This window comes from Neophocaena asiaeorientalis, unplaced genomic scaffold (assembly GCF_003031525.2).
Source record: "Neophocaena asiaeorientalis asiaeorientalis breed wild unplaced genomic scaffold, Neophocaena_asiaeorientalis_V1.1 scaffold1186, whole genome shotgun sequence".
Classification (NCBI taxonomy): domain Eukaryota; kingdom Metazoa; phylum Chordata; class Mammalia; order Artiodactyla; family Phocoenidae; genus Neophocaena; species Neophocaena asiaeorientalis.
Genome location: NW_020173974.1, coordinates 665,161 through 685,223, shown reverse-complemented (window position 1 = coordinate 685,223; position 20,063 = coordinate 665,161). Strand labels below are relative to the sequence as shown.

The following is a 20,063-nucleotide window of genomic DNA, read 5'->3' as shown; positions in this document are numbered from 1 at the left end:
TTCGTGCCCCGGTCCCGGAAGATCCCACATGCCACGGAGCGGCTGAGCCTGTGAGCCATGGCCTCTGAGCCTGCGCGTCCGGAGCCTGTGCTCCGCAATGGGAGAGGCCACAACATTGAGAGGCCCACGTACCGCAACAAACAAACAAACAAACAAAAAAAACCTTCCACTGGCTTCCCCCAAAGTCAAAGTCCTTACAGTGCTCTGTGACTCCGCCCTCCCTCCCCTTCCCCTCCCCCGGCTCAGTCCATCCAGCTCGCTGGCCCCTTCCTACCTGGACAGCGCCTGGCACATTCCTGCTCCAGGGACTCTGCAGGGCTGTGCTCTGCCTGAGGACTTCTTCCCCACATGGCCCCATGGCTCACTCCCTCTTCTCCTTCAAGACTTCCTTAAGTGCCACCATCTTAAGGTCTTCTCTTCCATCCCATTTTAAAATTGCAACACCTTCTATGTTTCCTATCTCCCTTTTTTCTTTCTTTTTCTCCGTAGTACATGTTACCATGTGGTGTTCTATACATTAAATTTTTTGTATCATTTATTATCTAATTCTCTCTACCAGTACTGCACCATCCTAGTCCAAGCCACCATCCTCCCTCACTTGGATTGAAGCCCCAGTCCTCTCACTAGCCTTTGCCCTGCCCTGTCTATTCTCAACTTGGCAGCCAGAGGGATGCTTTTAAATGTCAGTCAGATTATGTCACCGATCTGCTCACACTCCCCAGTGGCTACTCACTTCTCGCAGAATAACAGCCATGGCTGCTTCACTTTCTTGGTGTTTCTCAAAGCCTTGACCTCCTGGCCTTTGGACTAACAGTTGCCCCTGCCTGGCACACTCTTCTTCTGATATCCGTGTGGCAGGCACTCTCCCCTCCTTTGAAGTCTATCCTTGAATATCACTGTCTTAATGCGGCCTTTTCTGGCCACCCTATTTTAAATTGCAACCCACTCCTCTCCTCATGACCACTTTTCCCTGCTTTATTTTTCTGCATAACACTTATCCACATCCAACATATTCAATATTTTAACAATGCATTTATTCATTGTGTCCCCCCTCCCCCAAGTGGAATATAAACTCCACAAGAGCAGTGATTTTTGTCTGATTTGGTCTCTGTTGTATGCTCAGAATTTAGTGCATAGAAATGCTCACTAAATACTTGCTGAGTGAAGAAGAATTTGGCACTAATCTATTTATGTATAATAACACCTGTCATCTTCACAAAGACCTCATAAGGTCACTGTATTATAATTTCCCCTCTACAGATGAAGAATCTGAGGCAAGGGGCTAGGGAACCCATCAAAATCATTTAGCACTCTAGAATAGGATTAGAACCTGGACAGTCTGGCTCCACAGCCTGTATTTTATCTCAGACTGAAAGTGACCCCACAGAGCTCTTAATTCCACCCCCAAACTCTTCTTCCCCTAGTTTCTCCCGTCTCATTGTTACTATAATCACCCAGTTGTTCCAGCCAAAAACCTACAAGTCACCCTTGATTCCTCCCTCTTCTCTCCTCCCAGATTCACTCCACCAGTATTTCTTATGAGTTCTATGTCCAAAATCTATCTGAATCTGTCATTCTCTCCACTTGCATTGTCACTGTGCTCTCTCCCTATGGAACTGCCATAGCCTCCCGGTGTGTTTCCACTCTTGTTCCTGAATAATCCGGTTTCTACACAGCCAGTGAGCTTTCTAAGCTCTAAATTAAATCCTGGTACTCTCCTGCTTGAAACCGGATGAGGCTGGTACTGAACCCAAACAGCAGCTGTTTGCTGCTTGGAAAGCCAATATACAAGAGACAAATGTTGTTGGGAAGGTATGGCTGCTTTATTCAGGAGGCCAGCAACCTGGGAAGATGGTGGACTAATGTCGCAAAACCAATCTCCAAATTTCTGGTTAGGGGACAAAGGTTTTAAAGGGGAGTTCCAGGGGTGTACAGGAGGGGGGCCTATGTGCAGAAGAGCACAGTCAGCTCCAATAATAATAATAAATAATAAACTGGTTGTGTGGTGTTCTGGTCGGCAACATCTTGATCTACTCTAGGGTCGGTCTGCTCCCATATCTTTAAGCCCAGTCCCTGGAACTCTTAAGCAAGCAAGATTAATTGTCCCCTAGTCAGCTAGTCATTCTCCAAATAGCTCTAAGACATGCCAGGGTCAGTAGGAAGGGAAGATGCATGTAAATTTTTAAATCTCTACTGCTCAAAATGGAGCAGCTTATGTTATGGCTACACTTCCAGTGCTTTCCCATCACCCTTGGATCAATGCAAAGTCTTACCCTCATCTATCTGGCCCTGCAGCCCTCTCCAACCTCAACTCCACCACATGCCCCTGGCCCTGCTGCCTCAGCCCCGCAGTCCTTCTGTTTCTCAAACTCACCAACCTTCTACCTAAGACTTGGCATCTGCCCTTCCTTCTGGAGGAACACCCTTCCTCCAGGTGGCATGGCTGCCCCCGCCTTTCAGGTCTCAGCTCAGATGTCACCTCCCCATAGATCTCTTCCCTGTCCATCAATCCGACTAGTTTGCCGCCTCCAGTCTCTTAAGTATATCACCCTATTTTATTTCGTATCCTACCTAGCACTTATTGTTTAACATCAGCGTGTTTATTTATTTATTAAATTCTGTCTCTTTTCTCTAAAATGTAAGCTCCTTAAGAGCTTTATCTGTCTTGTTCACACCAGTGACCCAGAACCTAGAACAGGGTCCAGCACAGAGCTGCACAAGAAATGTTTGCTACTTACAAAGTTAAAAGCAACAATTTGCAACATATAACTTATAATTGTTCCTTGAATTTATGGAGCAAGCCCCAGTAGTTGTACTAAGTTTTTGTTTTGTTTTGTTTTAATTTTTAAAATTTATTTTTGGCTGCATTGGGTCTCCGTGGAGGTGTGCAGGCTTCTCAATGCGATGGCTTCTCTTGTTGCGGAGCACGGACTCTAGGCACGTGGGCTCGGTAGTTGCGGCACGCAGGCCCTAGAGCGGTAGTTGTGGTGCGGGGGCTCAGTAGTTGTGGCTCGTGGGCTTAGTTGCTCCGCAGCATGTGGGACCTTCCCAGACCAGGGATCAAACCCGTGTCCCCTGCATTGGCATGTGGATTCTTAACCACTGCACCAGCAGGGAAGTCCTGGTACTATGTTTTTTTAATAAAAATGAACAAATGACATGATTTCTTTGATTAACCTCTCATTCCTAGAAACTTAAGTCTCCCCAGAATTTTACTGTTCTTTTCTCTCTCTCTCTCTCTTTTTTAAATTGAAGTATAGTTGATTTGCAATGTTGTGTTAATTTCTGCTGTACAGCAAAGTAATTCATTATACATATATATACATTCTTTTTCAAATTCTTTTATTTTTTTTTTGTGGTACGTGGGCCTCTCACTGTGTGGCCTCTCCTGCTGTGGAGCACAGGCTCCGGACGCGCAGGCTCAGCGGCCATGGCTCACGGGCCCAGCTGCTCCGCAGCATGCAGGATCCTCCCGGACCAGGGCGCTAACCCGTGTCCCCTGCATCGGCAGGCAGACTCTCAACCACTGCGCCACCAGGGAAGCCCTTTATATTCTTTTATATTCTTTTCCATTATTGTTTATCACAGGATATAGAATATAGTTCCCTGTGCTATACAGTAGGACCTTGTTGTTTATCCATTCTATATATACTAGTTCACATCTGCTAACCCCAAACTCCCAGTCCATCCCTCCTTGACCCCCCCAAAGTTTTGCTATTCTAAATAGAGCTGTGATAAATATCCTTGTATAAGCACATAAATCTTTGGGCTTATTTTAAATTATTTCCTTAAAATAACCCCCCAGAGTGAGAATTATTGTGTAAAGGGGATTGAGCACATTTAAGGTGGTTGATACATTTTATTAAGTTAGTTTCCAGAAGGGTTGAGCAGTAATGCAACAGTATCTCTTTTTATTGAGCTCCCAGGAAAATGTGAGAGCTTAAGATTTCTAACAACTTTGTAACTTGCTTCACATTTGTTCATTTTACCTTGGTCCCCTGTATATATTAGAGCTCACAAATGCTTGAAAGCCTCAAAAAGAAAAACAAAACAAAACAACAACAACAAAATGGGAAAGGAATGCTATTCTCCAAACAGCTAGAGGGAAAGAAACAAATATACGTTGAGCTCCTACTATGAGTTAAGCTCAAACTGGGTGCTTTATGGAGATCATCTCCTTTAATTCTCTGGGGGTGAGCATCAGAATCCCTGTTGTTCCAGCTTAATTTGTTCTTAGACCTCTGGTTCCCCTCCCCTAGAATGTAAGGGCAAGGACCTTATCTCTCTTATGCTTACTCATTGTGACTTACAGTAGATGCTCATTAAATATCTGTTGAATGGAAAATGAACTAAATTGGAGGGTGATGGGGAGTCTGGGGGCTTAGGGGTGCAGTGGAGGATTGTGTTTTGGAGCATTTGTGGGAAGAATGCATGATGGATAACTAGACCAGGTCTGGGAAAGAGAGAGATAAATGGGCACTCGGGGAGCTGAGTAGTGACCAGCAGGGCAGAGCTCTTACTTGGACTGTACCTCAGAAAACTGTACTAGGGAAACCTATTTAATGCCATTTTCATTTATTTATATGATTATTTCCTTTACATTACAGAGTGCTTTTTTTTTTTTTTTAACAAAGAGAAGTGTTCTTAGTCTTGGTTTTAAGAAATCCACTACAGTTGCCGACTTAGTTGATACCTTCTGGACAGTGATAAGGCAGTCATTATCTCTGAGTCTTGGTCACCAGTTTTGGTTCTCCTGGGACACCTGGTATACAAAGTTGATCACTAGGGAGGAGGTGGATTCTTTGCATCAGTAGCCCAGGTTTTCCTGAGTGTAAAGACCCAGTATTATCAGTTCCTTCTGCCCCAAGATTTAAAGTTGGGAACATTAGTGTGGACTATGGTAGCTTCAACTGAAGCCCAATAGCCGGGAAAGAAACCATCCCAGCCTTGGAGAACTAGGCTGGATACCAGGGTGCATGAATCCCATGTAGGTGGGTTTGACTTGGCAAAGTCTGGGGCTAATGCTGGAAGCTTCTGCAGCCCCTTAGGCCAGGGAGAAAAGTCTGGACCTGCATGTAGAGTCCTGAGAGCTCAAGTACGAATCCCTGTTGTTGGTTTTCTAAGATGACATTGAGTGGGTGGAAGAAGCATGGCAGACCCTGTAGGCAGCAGAGCTCTCCCCAAACGGGCATGGAAGCTGGAAGTTCTGCCCTTTTGGTCACAATTCTTAGGAAATTCTGGGAAAGGTAAAAACATCAAAAGGAAGATTTTATCTTCCTGACAATAAACCAGGTGGAGTTAATTACAAATTTAAAAGAAAAATTTTATAAGATATGACTTATAAATGTTTCTCAGATTTATGGATCAGGCTACAGTGATTGTAATTCATCTTAAATAAAGTTGATTTTTAAAATAATGGCTAGATTCACCTGTTATAAGGTCCACCCTGGAGAGGGATTTTTGTCTACAGCTGGAGCAGAATTTTACAGGAGACTCTGACTGGCAGGGTCCAGCCATAGTAGCAGATAATGAACCCATTCCTCCACCCATTTAACCAATATTCAATGACATGTGCCAAGCAATGGGCAAAGTGCTAGAACACAGGGCAAACCTAGTTCCTGCCTTACAGAGCTTACAGTCTGAGAAAGGAACAGATTAATTGAATAACTGCACAAGACAAAGGAGAGTACCTACAGAGCTCTGAAGTTTATGGTGAAGGTGTGTGACCTGGCCTGGTGGCGGTGGTTAGGAAAGCTTTACCTAGAGAGGTGACCCTGGAGGATAGGTAGGTAGAGATGGAAGGGAAATCACTCCAGGCAAAAGGAATAGCCTGTGCAAAGATCCTGTGGTGGAAGGGCATCTAGAAGAGTAAACAAGACTAAAAGAAGGACAGTGTGGGGAATTCCCTGGAGATCCAGTGGTTAGGGCTCTGTGCTTCCACTGCAGGAGGCACAGGTTCGATCCCTAGTTGGGGAACTAAGATCTGGCATGCCGCGTAGTGCGGCCAAAACAAAACAAGAAGAAGGAGAGGGAGAGGGAGAAGAAGGAGGGGGAGGGGGAGGCTAGAGGAGGAGGGAGAGGAGGAGGAGGGGGAGGATGGTGTGGCTAAAGCAAGGAGAGCAAGGGACAGATTGGAGAAGGGGAAGCTGAGAGATGCAGGGCAGAGCCTTGTGGGGCCCCATAGGCCACTTTAAGCCTTTGGAAGGTTTAAGGAATTGGAGGTGACATGATCACATTGTGTGTTTTGAACAGATTATTCTGCCTGTGGTGTCAGGTAATGGACTGGAGCGGGGCTGGAGTGGATGCAGAGACACAGATTGGAAGACAGTTGTAATATTTTATGCTAGAGATGGTGATTTGGGCCAGAGTAGTGGTGCTGGAGACAGAGGTGGAAAACTTGGAGAAATATCTAGGAGGGAAAATTCACGGGGCTTGGGGAAGGATGGGATGTGGCTGGGTGGAGGGTGGAAAGGAGCAGTAAAGCTAAACACCAGGTTTCTGGCTCATGGAACAGGACAGATAGGTGGTCCCATCCACTGATACAGGGACTACTGTCCCTCACCAGAGAAAGGAAACTGTGAGGAATGGTGAGGCTCAGAGACACCCTTTGTATAGCTCTCTTCTACGTGGAAATTTTCCTTTGGGTGACCTTTGGAGGATCTGGGCTTTGGTTTGAATGAAACTGTTCTCTTACCCCAGGATTCAAGCATAATCTCCAGACCACTTGCATTAAAATCAACTGAGGTGTTTATTAAGAATTCAGATTTCTGGGCCCCAGAATAAACCTCATGAATCAGAATCCCTGGAGCAGAGGCCAAGTCTGTATTTTAATAAACTCACTAAGGGGTTTGACTCCTATGCACGCTAATTATTTAGGACAATGACCTTCCATTTTTCTTCTTTCTGTACTTTTTCCATGCTCTCCTTGCCTCCACCCTTCTTGGGCCAGGAGTAGCCACGAGTTCCCAATGTTCTAAGTGCCGACCTCTAGTCTTCTTGATCCTTTGAGTTTGAGAAGGTTTGCAAGACAAGGGGCTCCTGGGGCAGGACACAGAGGACTAACAAAGGAGCTGTTCATGTTAGCCATGAACACATGAACCAGAAACTGCATAAGGCACTAGTGACATAACATGTATGAGAAAGAAGCAAGTCCTTCCCGCAAGGGGCTCCCAACAGTGGGGGTGACAGACACGAAAACATTCAAAATACAGTAAATGTGTATGCAGTATTTAGTAGGAGCCAGGTACTGTTCTAAGTGCTTTATATTTACTAATTCATTTAATCCTTACAACAACATTGCAAAATAGATTCTGCATGACAATGGTGGTGATAAACAGATGTAGGGTGGGGCGGAACTTCCCTGGCAGTCCAGTGGTTAAGAATCCGCACTCCCACTGCAGGGGGCACAGGTTCAATCCCTGGTCAGGAAATGAAGATCCCACATGCCACGCAGTGTGGAAAAAAAAAAAAAAAGACGTACAGGATGATGGTGAGGAGCCTGGGAAGAGAACATGAGGGGTTTCATGGAGGTAGCTATCAGATGAGCCACAAAAGATGAAAAAAAGTAAGTCCAAGAGGCAAGAAGGACAAAGGAATCATCCAGTATATGCAAAGCACAAAATATGAGACAACACAGCATATTTGGAAAATCCAAATCCAATTGAAGAGGAGGCATGATAAGTGCAAAGTGGCAAGGAATGTTGATGAAGAGGTAAACTTAGCCAGTTCATTAAAAATCCTTTTGCCATATTTTGGAATTTGGACTTTCTTTTGAAAGTAAGAGAGAGCTTTCAGTTAGGGATGATATGATCAGTTTTGCATTTCAGCAGGTTTATGATGAAAGCAACATGGAAAAGAAATTAGGAGTTGGGCTGGAGGTGAGAAGACTAGAGTCTTCTCAATGTGAGAGACAGGGAACCTGAAATAAGATACAGTCAGTGAGAATGAAAAAAAGGGGGGGTAGGTTTAAAAGTTCTGTAGGAAGTAGAATTGATTAGACTTGGTGAGGGTTTAGATTTGGAGAAGAGAGAGGGCAGAGTTAAGGGTGATGGTCTTGTTTTCTGACTCATGGGTAAAGAAAGGTGCCATGCACAGAAATACAGAGGCCAGGAGAAAGAGCAGAATTTAAAATGGAAGACAACTTCCAGTTTTCAGTCTGGCATGTAAGGAGCTTAAAAGTTCTCACTCTTGTCCTTATAAGAAGGATGAACAGAGAATCAAAGACCAAGAGAAAACCTTGAACAAAACTTGAGGGGTAGAAGCGGGGACATCTTACTTATAGAGGAGCAAGGATAAGAATTACTCCGGGGCAGTGGGGGAACTTCCCTAGTGGCGCAGTAGATAAGACTCCGGGCTCTCAGTGCAGGGGCCCCAGTTTTGATCCCTGGTCAGGGAACTAGATCCCACATGCATGCTGCAACTAGGAGTTCGCATGCCACAACTAACGAGCCTGCCTGCCACAACTAAGACCTGGAGCAACCAAATAAATATATAAATAAATAAATATTAAAAAAAGAATTACATCAGACTTCTCTTCAGAAACCATGCAAGATGAGAGTGCAGTGAAATGTTTAAAGTGTTGAGGGAACAAAAGCCCACCAACCTAGGCTTTTGTATCCAGCAAAATTATCTCTCAAAAGTGAAAGAGTAATACTTTATCAAACAAAAATTGAGGGAGTTTGTAGCCAGGAGACCTAACTTGCAAGATATGCTAAAAGAAATTCTTCAGAAAGAAGGAAAGTGACATAGGTCAGAAATTCAGATCTACATAAAGGCAGAACTTTAAGGAAAGAATAAATTAAGGTAAAAGTAAAAAGGAAGATAACTAGAATTTCGTAGATGTCCGATTTGGGTACTTTGGAACTTCCAGCTACATGTCCCAAGGGCAGTCGAATGTGTGGCTCACCTGAGAAGACTGATCTTGAGTGGAGACAGGGAGGGATATAGGAGCCATTATCTCTAAGAAAGGAGATGGCCCAAGGATAGGGTAGTTTCACTAAATCCCTGTAGTCAGAGCAGGTAATTAATTCAGTCAACAAAAAATATACACTGTGTGCCAAGGTTCTGTCCCTGGCAATGGAAATAAGGAGAGACACCAGGAAGGGTGACCAGGAGAAAGACAAGTAAAACGGTCAACTGTATTAGGGGGCTGACTGGAGTAAGCGCACAACAGAAATTCGAAAATGGAAATCTATTTTATTTATTTTAGAACTACACGATTTAAAAAAAAAGATATCAAACACAGAAAAGCACAAAAATTTCCTGCAGTCTCACCATCTAGAAAAAAACCAGATTAACAATCTGATGTGCCTTTTCAAACTTTGAATTTTATTTTTTAAAGGCGGGCGCCCTCTCCCATTCTGTAAAAAAAAGAGTTGAACTCTTACTGCAAGCGGCGCGCCGCCCGGGGAAGGCTTTGCAGGCGATGGTCTGGGCGCTGGGATTTAAGGAATCGTATTTGAGAGGGTGAAGACGATGGAGAGGGAAAGTGGCATAAGCCTCGCTTTACAGACTAGAAAGTCAAGACCTCAAAGAACGACGGGCCTTCTCGGCAGGCTCCGCGAAGAAATGCAAGGGCCGGAAGCGGGAAAGGGCCGGAGGCGGGGCCCAGGTCCCCGGTCCCAGCTGCTCAGCAGCCGTCGGAAGTGCCAGGCAGCCGGATCTGCCGGGGCGCGGCCTTATGACGCGCGTGACGTCTCCCCTGTCTGGCGGCCCATTGGTTCTACTACCACCCTTCTCCCGGGTAGGGAAACTGGTCGCGGAGCCGGAAGCGAAGTAGCCTTTGAGTTCGAGACAGCGGCGGCGTTTAAGGCAGAACGACCTGTTGCCAGTGGAGCTGGCCAGCTTCTCCATTCAGGCTCCAGCCCGAGTTGGAGAAAACCCCGGGATTCCGGTGGCCCATGGGAGGGCGCAGTCTCGGATCGCGAACTATCCGGCGCAGAACGAAATAGCCGAGCCTGTGAGGGCCACCGGAAACCGCGCCCCTAGGAGGAGGCGGGAAGCCTTGCCAGAGGTAGGAACACAAAGGTACGGCTCCTGGGGTGGGGCCCGCCGGCCATGGCCGCGCCCCCTGGGGCCGGTCCCGCCGCTCTTCGCTTCGTAGCCGCTGCCTGCTGGCAAGTCGTGCGCGGACGCTACGTGGAGCATTTTCCGCGAGTATTGGAGTTTCTGCGATCCCTGCGCGCTGCTGCCCCCGGCTTGGTTCGGTACCGGCACCATGAACGCCTGTGTATGGGCCTAAAGGCCAAGGTATTGGAGTCAGTAGGACCCGGTAGAGGGGAAAGGGACGGGATGCGAGGACCTGTCCTGGGCCGACTGCTTGGGGGTGGAACCGGTTGGAAAAGGGCAGCTTGCCCGGACGTGGGGATTCTGAGCTCAGCACCCTTCACAGCTGGTGGTGGATATGATCCTGCAGGGCCGGCCTTGGGCCCAGGTTCTGAATGCCCTGCATCGCCACTTCCCAGAGTCTGGACCTACAGTGCGGGACCCCAAAGCCGTGAGTCGTCCCTGGAGCAAGCCCTACCTCCACGTAACACGCGGTGCAACAAAGTTGCTCCTCCTCCCGGTCACTGGATTCTCGTGCCCCTAACTTGTCTTCCTTACCCTCAACAGACAAAGCAGGATCTGAGGAAGATCTCAGAGGCTCAGGAAACCTTTTGCCAGCAGGTGAAGCAGCTGGCAGAAGCCTCTGTTGATTTGGCTTCGAAGCTACAGGTGGGACTGGCTGCTTTGGAAGCTATGGCGTAGCTGTTCTCTCTAGTCCTCTTCTGACCTGCTTAGTTTTTTTTTTTTTAACTTTTTAAAACATCTTTATTGATATAAAATTTATATATCACACAATTTACCCATTCAAAATGTACAACTGAATGTTTTTTTTAATTGAAGCATAGTTGATTTAGAATGTTGTATTGATTTCTGCTGTACAGCAAAGTGATTCGGTTATACATATGCATATTCTTTTTTATATTCTTTTCCATTATGGTTCATCACAAGATATTGAATATAGTTCCCTGTACTATACAGTAGGACCTTGTTGTTTACCCAATTTTAAATTAGTAATGCTTAGTATAAATAACATTACTGATTTTAATCGAGAAGATTCATTCAGGCTTTTTTCTTCAATGTATACATACTTTCATCAACAATGTACAACATAATTTTTTTTTTTTTAATTTTTTTAAACACTTTCATTGGAATATAATTGCTTTACAATGGTGTGTTGACCTGCTTCTTTTCCTCCTGCAGGAACTGGAACAAGAGTACGGGGAGCTTTTTCTGGCTGCCATGGAAAAGCTGTTTTTTGAATACCTGTGTCAGTTGGAAAAAGCACTGCCTACACTGCAGGCACAGCAGGTTTTGCTAGGGCAAAACACATAAGGGCAGAATGCTGGGGTGGGGGGTAGGGGGTGGAGTTGTATCAAGGCCTGTGGTCTTCATGCCTCTCTCCCTGCCCACAGCTTCAGGATGTGCTGACTTGGATGCAGCCTGGAGTTTCTATCACTTCTTCTTTTGTCTTGAGCCAATATGGTGTGGACATGGGGTGGCCACTTCCAGGTACCAGGACCATCTAGGAGAACTAAGAATTTGGGGGTTGAGTGTGTAGCTTGCAACCTTTTGAGGCAGCCTATTGGAAGGGTTACATGGGCCTGAGGCGTAAGAAACCAGACTGAGTCCATGTGTTACTATATTGCCTTTTTAAAGAGATTTGTTTTCTTTTTCAGAGTGCTTTGCTACTGATTCAGTGAACACGACAGAGCCCATGGAGCAGAGTCCTCCTCAGCAACCAACACCAGCACTCCACGACCCTCTGCCAAAAGCCCGGCCTGGCCCACACCTTCCTCAGGATCCAGCCTCAAGGAAGCACCCGGAACATTTGACTGGCCACCATTTCAATCTGGCCCCTCTAGGCCGGCGAAGAATCCAGTCCCGGTGGGCATCCACTAGCAGAGGCCATAAGGAGCGCCCCACAGTCATGCTGTTCCCCTTTAGGAATCTGGGTTCACCAACGCAGGTCATATCTAAGCCTGGGAACAGGGAAGAACATGGGACACACACAGCAGATCCAGCAGGTGCTGTGGGCACCAGAGCAGCCTCGACTGTCAAGTCTAGGAGTCCGTCCAAGACCCTGGGAGGAAGGGCTCTGAAGGAGAACCCAAATGACTTGTCTGCCTCAGAGCAAAAGGAGTAAGTACAACAGTTGCTTCTCCCTACTAGCAGCACATGCCCTGCCTGCTCTCCTTTCACCCTGTCTTGCTTGCTCCCACCCTAGGAACTGCTTGGATTGCCCCATGGAACCCCTGAGATTGTCATTATCGCCTCCTAGGGCCAGGAAGTCAGGTAGGTATCCTGAGTCAGGACCAGATCAGACAGCCTCCTCTCTTGGGGACTCTTGAGGTCCTGTGTTCACTGAGAAGAGTACTTGGACTCTGGTTTCCTCCCTGCAGTGCGTCCTCCATCTCTGTGCAGCTCTGACATTACTATAGGGGACCTGGTTTTGGACTCCGACGAGGAAGAAAATGGCCAGAGGGAAGGAAGGGTGAGTAGGAAGGAATGGAAAGCTGGGGAAGGGGATGGGCGGGCAGAACAAGATAGAAAGCCATATGATGCAGGATATGGAGGGCTCAGGGCATGTTTCAGTGATGATAGGATCTCCCTGCTCCCTTCTCTGCAGGACTCTCTGGAAAACTATCAGAAGACAAAGTTTGACACCCTGATCCCCACCTTCTGTGAATACCTCCCCCCTTCTGGCCCCAGTGGTGTGTCTGTCCCTCTTCCTAACCATACAGACAGTTCTAGACTGCTGTGATTAGACTGGAATGCCCACGGCACTCTGCCTGTCTCCTTCCTCCTCAGCTCTCACGCAGTTTAGGGGTAATAAAGTGGAAGTCCAGGCTTGGGTTGCCTGACTATATTGCTAAAGTTACTTTGTAATACTTAATAATTAAATTTGGGATTCGTTAAAACACTGTCTTCGTTTGAGGGAGGGGAATTTAAGCCTTCTGTAAGGTCAGTGTAGGTCATTCCTTAGAAACAGAACCGGCCTCTCCAGGGCTGGAAGGGGATCCCTTTGCCATTTTACTTCCCTTGGAGAGTGTTGTTCAGACATGCCCAAAAGGGTTATCAGGGCTGAGAGCCTAGAAGAGAAATTTCCTTTTGCTATTCTGAAAATACTGTGTGTGGTCTGATGCCAGAATATACTTGTAAATTCTCACGCTGCCAGGTTACTTGGGGGTGGTGGCACTAGAATGGAGATGCTTCATGGAAAGGGCACTCACTGTCCTTGACTCCACTGGGTCAGTGCCAACTCCTCCACTTGCCCTGCAGCAGCACCCAGATGCCATCCTTGTGCAGAAATCCCCAGAATCTCAAAGTCATTGGGATCTCTCTTTATTGAGGTATTTAAAATACATAAACACTTCTGAGCTTTGTAGATATTCAAAGATCTATTTAATGAATCTGATTAACAAAACATGATTCTAAAAGCCTACCTCTTCCAGACCAAGGCCATATAAAACACTTATGTATGAATCAGCATCTTTTCCTTTTAATAATCTCCAGGATTCTGGGTCCCCAGATTCCCATTTGATTATCTTAACTTTATTTTCTCAGCCTGCCTTCCTTGCTTCCTCCCCAGTAGGTGCCCTGGGCATTTTGCATGTGCAGATAAAGTACAGAATACTGCAGGAGCCCTTAGCAGAGAGAGGATAGGAAATGACCAAGTAATAGCCCTAGTAGCTGGGATGGGAGAAGGGCCCACTGGGGAGCCCTGTGGTGGGTGCTGGCGCCCTGGGAGGGCAGAACTGCTCAGGTCTAGCTCTTGTCACTGAAGATCGGATTCACCTGCTGGGTGACACGGATGAAGGTAGTTCTCCGGCTCAGCTCCTTCAGCTTAGCTGCTCCCACGTAGGTACAGGTGGAGCGGATGCCTCCAAGAATGTCTCGGATAGTATGTTCCACATCCCCTTTAAAGGGCATCTCCACTGTCTTTCCCTCTGAGGCCCTTAGAAGAGGAAAAGCTTTCTTAGCTTTTCTGTCTGGATTTCTTAAGCCCAATGACTCTTCCCCAATCTCTAGCATTTAGTCCCTGTTCATCATTTTTCTTCCAAGTTCTGCCACCACTTTACTTGGGAAGTCACGCTTTCCAAGAACCCTCAGCTTCTGGCCTCCACACCTACCTGTACTCAGCCACGCCCCCGGCATACTTCTTCATGGCCATTTCAGAACTCATGCCGTAGAAGAGCTTGTACTTCTTGCCATCCCTCTCGATGAGCTCACCACCTGACTCGCTGTGCCCAGCCAGCATGCCGCCCAGCATCACGAAGTCAGCCCCTGCCCCTGCCAGCACCAACAAGAGTGGAAAGAGATGAGTCTGGCCCAGGTTCCAACATGGTCACCCTCAGAAGCAACTCACACAAAATTCTCAGGCCTGCCAATGATTCTGGCATCTTCCTGGTTTTGTTTCCCTAGCTGGCCCACAACCCAGTGCACAGGCCTACTCTGCCCTGGCTTCTGTTCCTCAGTGGACTTTCCAAGAATTTAAAATAGAGCCTCTGGAGACGCTCTGCCTGGCTTCTGCTCTCTCCTTTTTGCTGCTTTCGCCATCTTCTGGTCACCTCTTTTTACTCTGCCCAGCCGAACAAGACTCACTTCAAGTGTCCCAAGAGCAAAGCTCTCCAACTTCAGTGTGAACAAGGATCACCTAGGAAGCTGGGAAAATGCAGATCTGTAGCCCCACTCCCCAGAGCCAGATGCCATGGGTCCAGGGTGGGGCTCGGCATCTGCAGTGTCCCGCAGTCCAGGGGATGATGCAGATGGCCCTGGCCCACAATAGGAGAGTCCACATCAGAGTCTCAGGATTTCCCCTGCTGGTTTGCCCCAGATGACACCACAGGCTTCTGGGTCACTAGTCATATTATAAAAGAATCTGAACAGCTTTCTTAGACTTCCCTAGCCTGATCCTAGACCCTCAGAGGTGACTCATCCTCTTCTACAGGATCCTCCTTCTGTGCCCTCCTTACCGAAAGCCTTGGCCACATCCCCGGGACAGTTGCAGCCTCCATCCTGCAAAGTAAGGAGCACTATGATGGGAGAGTATGGATGCCCCAAGCCCTCTAGGAGGTCCCAGTGGCCCACCTCAAAGCTGACAGGAACCCAGGAGTCCTGATCCACCTCTACCAGAGCCTCCAGACCTGGCAGAGAACCCAGATGTCTGGCAGCCTCCTACCCCTACCCTGCTCTTGGCCTTACGGAAATGATGTGGCCTTTGAGGCCATGGGCAGCATCTGCGCACTCCATCACTGCGCTCAGCTGTGGATACCCAACTCCGGTCTTCTTCCGGGTGGTACACACAGAGCCTGAGAAGAACGTGACAAGAATGAGAGGGAAGTTCTCCACAGGTGTCTGCCACTGAAGCGGTGGCCAGTGGCCCCCAGTGAACCAGCTTACCTGGTCCAATTCCCACTTTGATGATGTCAGCCCCAGAGAGAATCAGCTCTTCCACCATCTCTCCTGTTACCACATTCCCTGCCTGGGACAGAAGCATCAAAACAGAGCATTCTTAGGGTCAGAAAGAGCTGATCGTGTGCTTCCAGCATTATTACAAAGAAGAGTACCTCGGTTCCCTCTACTTGGGCCTTCTGAGGGCTTTTAGACCAGTCACTTCAAAGGACCCTGCTTTCCAAGCTGAGGTAAGGGGGTGAGTGGCCACTGTCACTGTTGTACTAGGGTAAAGCGGGGGTCCAACTGGAACAAGCTCACATCTGATTTACAGTAGATTTATCTCCCCCTCCCCTCCAAAAGACCCAAACACATCCTTTGCTTAAGCTGTTATGTCATGAAACCTCTCTGGCTTCAGGGAAAGGGGGAGGACATGGTAATGTCGGCTAAATACCCATCTACACAATTGTATTTGCTTTCGATGGACAGAACAGAGAGACCACTCAATGCTGCGAAGAAAGTGAGGCGTTGTCATAACTCCCCTGAGCTTGTAAAAATAAAATAAAATAAAACAACATTTCATGCATCCCCTTCAATATGACTGTAGTATCTCTCCATACCTTTGGGCAGGTGTGTATGTACCAGAGGTATGTACGATGCAGAAATGTTCCGTTGTGGTTTAGTGAGTGATGTCGGACACTGGATTTACAAAGACTAGGTATCAAGGTTCGGAGAAGACGGCACTGGCCAGTACACAAACATTTAAAGTATGGAACCATGGATCATCACCCAGTGACATGATTAAGCGGACTAGGAAATGCAGCAGAGGAGAAAGGAACTGGTGAAACAAAATGGTGTGGTGGGAAAGAGTGGAGGAAGGAGAGGAATGGACCCACTACAGGGTAGTAGAGACATACCATGATGGTGTGTTCAGGGAAGCGCTTCCTCACATCCTTTACAAATTCAACAAAGTGTTCAGAGTAGCCATTGGCCACGTCCACGCATATATATTTCACCTGGGGAATAGCGTCCAGAATCTGTCCCAGCTGCTCAAAGTCAGCAGAGCCTGTGCCTGAGCTGGCAGCCAGATGCTGTGCGAGAAACAGGGCCATTAGCATGTAAGAAATGACCTGGTTCGTTAGCCAACAGGGGTGGGGAGGTAAGGGCTGGTCCCCAGCAAGCCAAACAAAGATTCCCGGAAGACTGGGCTAAGGAGTGGATCAGGGGAGGACCACTCTTACCTCAAGACAGTCAGGATTCTGGCTAGCAAACTCTTTCCACTGTTCGAGGCTGTAGTGCTTATGGATAGCAGTGAAGAGGGAGAACTGGGAGAAGAAAGAGCCATCAAAAAGGAGGGAACTTCATTAAGAGTCTCTTTTTCTAAAAATAGACCTTTATATTATCCTATCTGAGGGACAAAAGGACTGAAGTCTGGAAAGAGCAACTTGAAGAAGTCAGTGGTTGAGCTCGAACCTCAGTTCCACCATTATTCTCTCTACAAATGCAGTCGGGCTTTTCCCCATAAGCTAGTACTTGCCCAACACTCCCACCAAAGTACTAAAGTCACCTGGATTGGATTTCACCTGCCAGCACGTACAGCGCTTCTGAGTTAAAAGGTGACAAGGACAAGCTGTTGGTGCAGTGGGACAAGCAGTAGACAAGAAAGAACCATGAAGAGGCTGGACGGAGCCAGTGTCTGCCTGCACTGACTCAGCCCCTCCTATGATAACCTAGTACGGAGCTAACCTACTTGCGGTATCTTCTGGTCCATTTACCAGCAGTAATTCAGTAAGCCTAAATGCTCACAAAATTACAAGAGGTAAGGCCTTAAGGTTAACAGTCAGTAAGGTGCTACCCTTTCTCCATCTCTGCTAAAGTAAAGGACAAATTTTCTTGAGACATGGACCAACCTGAAAAGTCTATCTCATTCAGTCTATTTCAGTCAACCAAGTTCAAGGATATAATGACTCATCAGACTTGTATTTCCTAGCACAACAAATTGCAAATAACATCCCAATACTTTGAGAAAGGCATTCAAAGGCCACTTGTGAATGCTGGTGTTTGTGATTTAAAAGTGCAGACATGCAAATAGACAAGACAGCACAAATCTTGCAACAGACAAGAAACCCAAGGAAGTCAAGCATCAGCCAGCAGTAAGGAAGTGCAAATGCTCAGAGATCATCATCAACACTACCTAGCTAACGCTGGTACAGAACTGCTTTCTCAGCAACACTCTGCCATCAACATGCTAATAGACAAAAATCACTCTAGGAGGTCAGCAGACCTTGGAGATATACTGGCATAGGGTGGCATGATGAGCATATCCAATTACATACCAAGCTAGAGATCTAGAAAAAGATCCTTGCTTGCATCCAACCTTTTAATTATTACTGAGACTTGGCTGTATCTCTAAAATCTGATTTCTTCAGCACTCAGCAGTAATGAAAAGCCAGTCTCAACATAAAGCATCAAGACAGTCCCGGCAAGGTCCATACATTATAGGACATTTGTTAACACTGAAGTCAGATTCACCATTCCTTAACTCTATTGGACAGGCCAGGTGGACAACGGGCAACAGTGGGATTCCTAAGCAGTTGGTAAATGGCAATAGTAATACAGTACTAAAGCTGCATAACTATGAACCTCAGAGAAATGACAGCAGACATTCCACAAAGACTTACAGCAATCAAAAATAGAGAAAGGGAGATGAAGTCCTTAAGGCTGACAGAGCCACAAGCAGCAGCAGAATCCATCAACCAGGGCTACCTGGATTAACCAGAAGAGTGCATATGTCCTCAGGATGCCCAAACTATCTACCTTCTCAGCTACAAATATAGAGGCAGGTAATGTTACTGAAAGGAGCAGCAGCTTCCATTTTGAAAATGAGCAATAACCTGTATATAAGAAAAACACATTCCATTTTGGGCACATCCCAGAAACACCCAGGAACCTAGGACTTAAAGAAGAGGAAGATTAAAAAAAAAAAAAAAAAAAAAAAAAAAAAAAAAAAAAAAAAAAAAAAAAAAAAAAAAAAAAAAAAAAAAAAAAAAAAAAAAAAAAAAAAAAAAAAAAAAAAAAAAAAAAAAAAAAAAAAACAAGCATGAAAGAAAATAAACTTCTTCTCTCTAGGATCTTCTAGTTAGGAATTTTTGAATGCTCAAACTATATCTAGTTTCTGGACTAAAACAGTGAATGCTGAGTATCCTAACAATAGTGTAAAGAGGGATGCTGGTGATTTGGAGAGGGTGATCTGGGTGGTGGGAAAAGCTGGCAGGACGTATAAACTGCTGGACAGGAGAAAAGGGAAAGTTCTGTTAAAATGGGGGCAAAATTTAGCTTTGAATCTCATTAACTCAGCTGGCCCTTTAAAGTTATCAGATAAAGGGGCCTTAATACTACTGCAAAAACAGAAATTGAGCATCCTGACTGTTAACTGCCAGAATTGACCTGGGATGGGGGTGGGGATGCAGATACCTCTGCAGTCAGCCCACAAAACTGGATACCATGAGGAAGGGGTATGAGGGAAGTCCTACCTTACAGAGAACCTTGGCTATCTCAAAGGTGCCTACAGTATCCATATTGGCTGCAATGATGGGGATCCCAGTGTACATCTGCTTTGAGTTCCGAAATGAAAAGGATCTTGTGAGATCCACCTGCAGATATGAACAGGAAACTAAGCATTTCATTTATCCAAAAAACAAGTACTGCAGGAGGGCAAAAGCCAGGAATCTTTCCCAGTCCTGGCCCTCCAGGAGCTTGGGATCAAGAAAGAGCAACTAGAGAAGCAGGCTCACCTCACTTCGAGACTTAAGGGTACTGCGTTTGGGCCTCAACAGGACATCCTTGAAGTCCAGTTTGACGTCGTTGTCGATGTGAGGCATGGCAGGCACCTAAGGGTAGCAGCGAATCTGAGGGCTGGAAGGTAGGAAAAGTCAGGAGGCGGTAGCTGAGCCAATTTTCCCTTAGAACTTAATGTTCTGTTAGGGCTGGCGGCAGGGCTCATCTCTCTCCTCGCTTAAATTGTGGAAGGTCAGGGCATTGATCGAGGCATAGTCCCTGAAGACCGTCACCTCAGACTCGGGTGGTTTCACTTACTCTCGGTGTCTTCAACCTAGGTACTATTTGTTGGGGAGAAGAACTGGGATGGAGTCGTGAGTGACCCTAAATGGTGCGTTCCTTACCCCACTACTCTTCTTTCTCCCGCCCCTGCAAAGAGCAGTTTGGGATAAGAGGCAGATTTGGGAGTGAGGAGTGGTGGGATCCCAAAACCAGCTTCCGGAATAGGGGTACTCACTTCCTGTTGCCGGGGCCAGGTGGCAGTTGACCGAAGCTCCTCTTGATTAGCCACTAACCTCGCGCAGCCCCGCTGAGCCTTGTGGGCAGCGCTAACAGGTTCCGCTAATTGCCGGAGAGAACGAGTAACCGAGGAATTCCAGCTTCGGTGCTGGAGGCCTTCTGGGTAACAGAGTTCACACACTGAGGATGCCGCTGGATCTGAGGGGCAGGGAACTATAACTCCCAGGGTGGGACGCGCGGAGCTGCCCCCTGGCATGATGGGAGGAGTCGTTCGTTCCGCCCTCGCTTTATACTAGCCCCGGCTTGCTGGGGACTCTCAGAATTGCAGAGCT

General features: G+C 46.8%; 2 protein-coding genes across 10 annotated transcripts; one reads left to right on the top strand and one right to left on the bottom strand.

The window, feature by feature from the left end:
• The first annotated feature begins 9,759 nt into the window (after window positions 1–9,759).
• TINF2 (TERF1 interacting nuclear factor 2) lies at window positions 9,760–15,251 on the top strand. 5 transcript variants are annotated; one of them, XM_024753224.1, is made up of 10 exons: window positions 9,767–10,248; window positions 10,391–10,495; window positions 10,612–10,713; window positions 11,245–11,352; window positions 11,457–11,553; window positions 11,721–12,183; window positions 12,269–12,336; window positions 12,444–12,535; window positions 12,671–12,755; window positions 14,993–15,114. In XM_024753224.1, the coding sequence occupies exons 1-10, from the start codon at window positions 10,057–10,059 to the stop codon at window positions 15,112–15,114; spliced, it is 1,434 nt and encodes a 477-aa protein (XP_024608992.1). In that variant the 5' UTR covers window positions 9,767–10,056. The 5 variants fall into 5 exon arrangements, with proteins under 5 accessions (XP_024608989.1, XP_024608992.1, XP_024608991.1 ...); XM_024753221.1 differs by lacking the exon at window positions 14,993–15,114 and having other exon boundaries at window positions 9,760–10,248; window positions 12,671–13,210; XM_024753223.1 differs by lacking the exon at window positions 12,671–12,755 and having other exon boundaries at window positions 9,770–10,012; window positions 14,993–15,251.
• On the bottom strand, window positions 11,440–20,055 carry GMPR2 (guanosine monophosphate reductase 2). 5 transcript variants are annotated; one of them, XM_024753227.1, is made up of 11 exons: window positions 19,730–20,055; window positions 19,230–19,350; window positions 18,969–19,088; window positions 16,677–16,760; window positions 16,353–16,526; window positions 15,445–15,526; window positions 15,247–15,353; window positions 15,018–15,060; window positions 14,175–14,334; window positions 13,840–13,999; window positions 11,440–11,575 (listed from the first exon to the last, which is right to left on the bottom strand). In XM_024753227.1, exons 2-11 carry the CDS (start codon window positions 19,314–19,316, stop codon window positions 11,567–11,569), a joined length of 1,026 nt encoding a protein of 341 aa, XP_024608995.1. In that variant the 5' UTR covers window positions 19,317–19,350; window positions 19,730–20,055; the 3' UTR covers window positions 11,440–11,566. The 5 variants fall into 5 exon arrangements, with proteins under 5 accessions (XP_024608995.1, XP_024608996.1, XP_024608994.1 ...); XM_024753228.1 differs by lacking the exon at window positions 11,440–11,575 and adding an exon at window positions 11,892–12,023; XM_024753226.1 differs by lacking the exon at window positions 11,440–11,575 and adding an exon at window positions 19,531–19,641 and having other exon boundaries at window positions 13,371–13,999.
• Between the last annotated feature and the right edge of the window lie 8 nt (window positions 20,056–20,063).

Bases quoted from the DNA above. Each gene is read 5' to 3' on its own strand.
- TINF2 (XM_024753224.1), top strand. From the start codon at position 10,057: ATGGCCGCGCCCCCTGGGGCCGGTCCCGCCGCTCTTCGCTTCGTAGCC. The intron at 12,536-12,670 runs GTGAGTAGGAAG...CCTTCTCTGCAG, and splicing joins ATGGCCAGAGGGAAGGAAGG to GACTCTCTGGAAAACTATCA. The intron at 12,756-14,992 runs GTGTGTCTGTCC...CCTCTTCTACAG, and splicing joins CCCCCCTTCTGGCCCCAGTG to GATCCTCCTTCTGTGCCCTC.
- GMPR2 (XM_024753229.1), bottom strand. From the start codon at position 19,987: ATGCCAGGGGGCAGCTCCGCGCGTCCCACCCTGGGAGTTATAGTTCCC. The intron at 15,061-15,246 runs GTAAGGCCAAGA...CTTACTTTGCAG, and splicing joins TCAAAGGCCACATCATTTCC to GATGGAGGCTGCAACTGTCC. The intron at 14,000-14,174 runs GTAGGTGTGGAG...TCCTCTTCTAAG, and splicing joins GGGGGCGTGGCTGAGTACAG to GGCCTCAGAGGGAAAGACAG.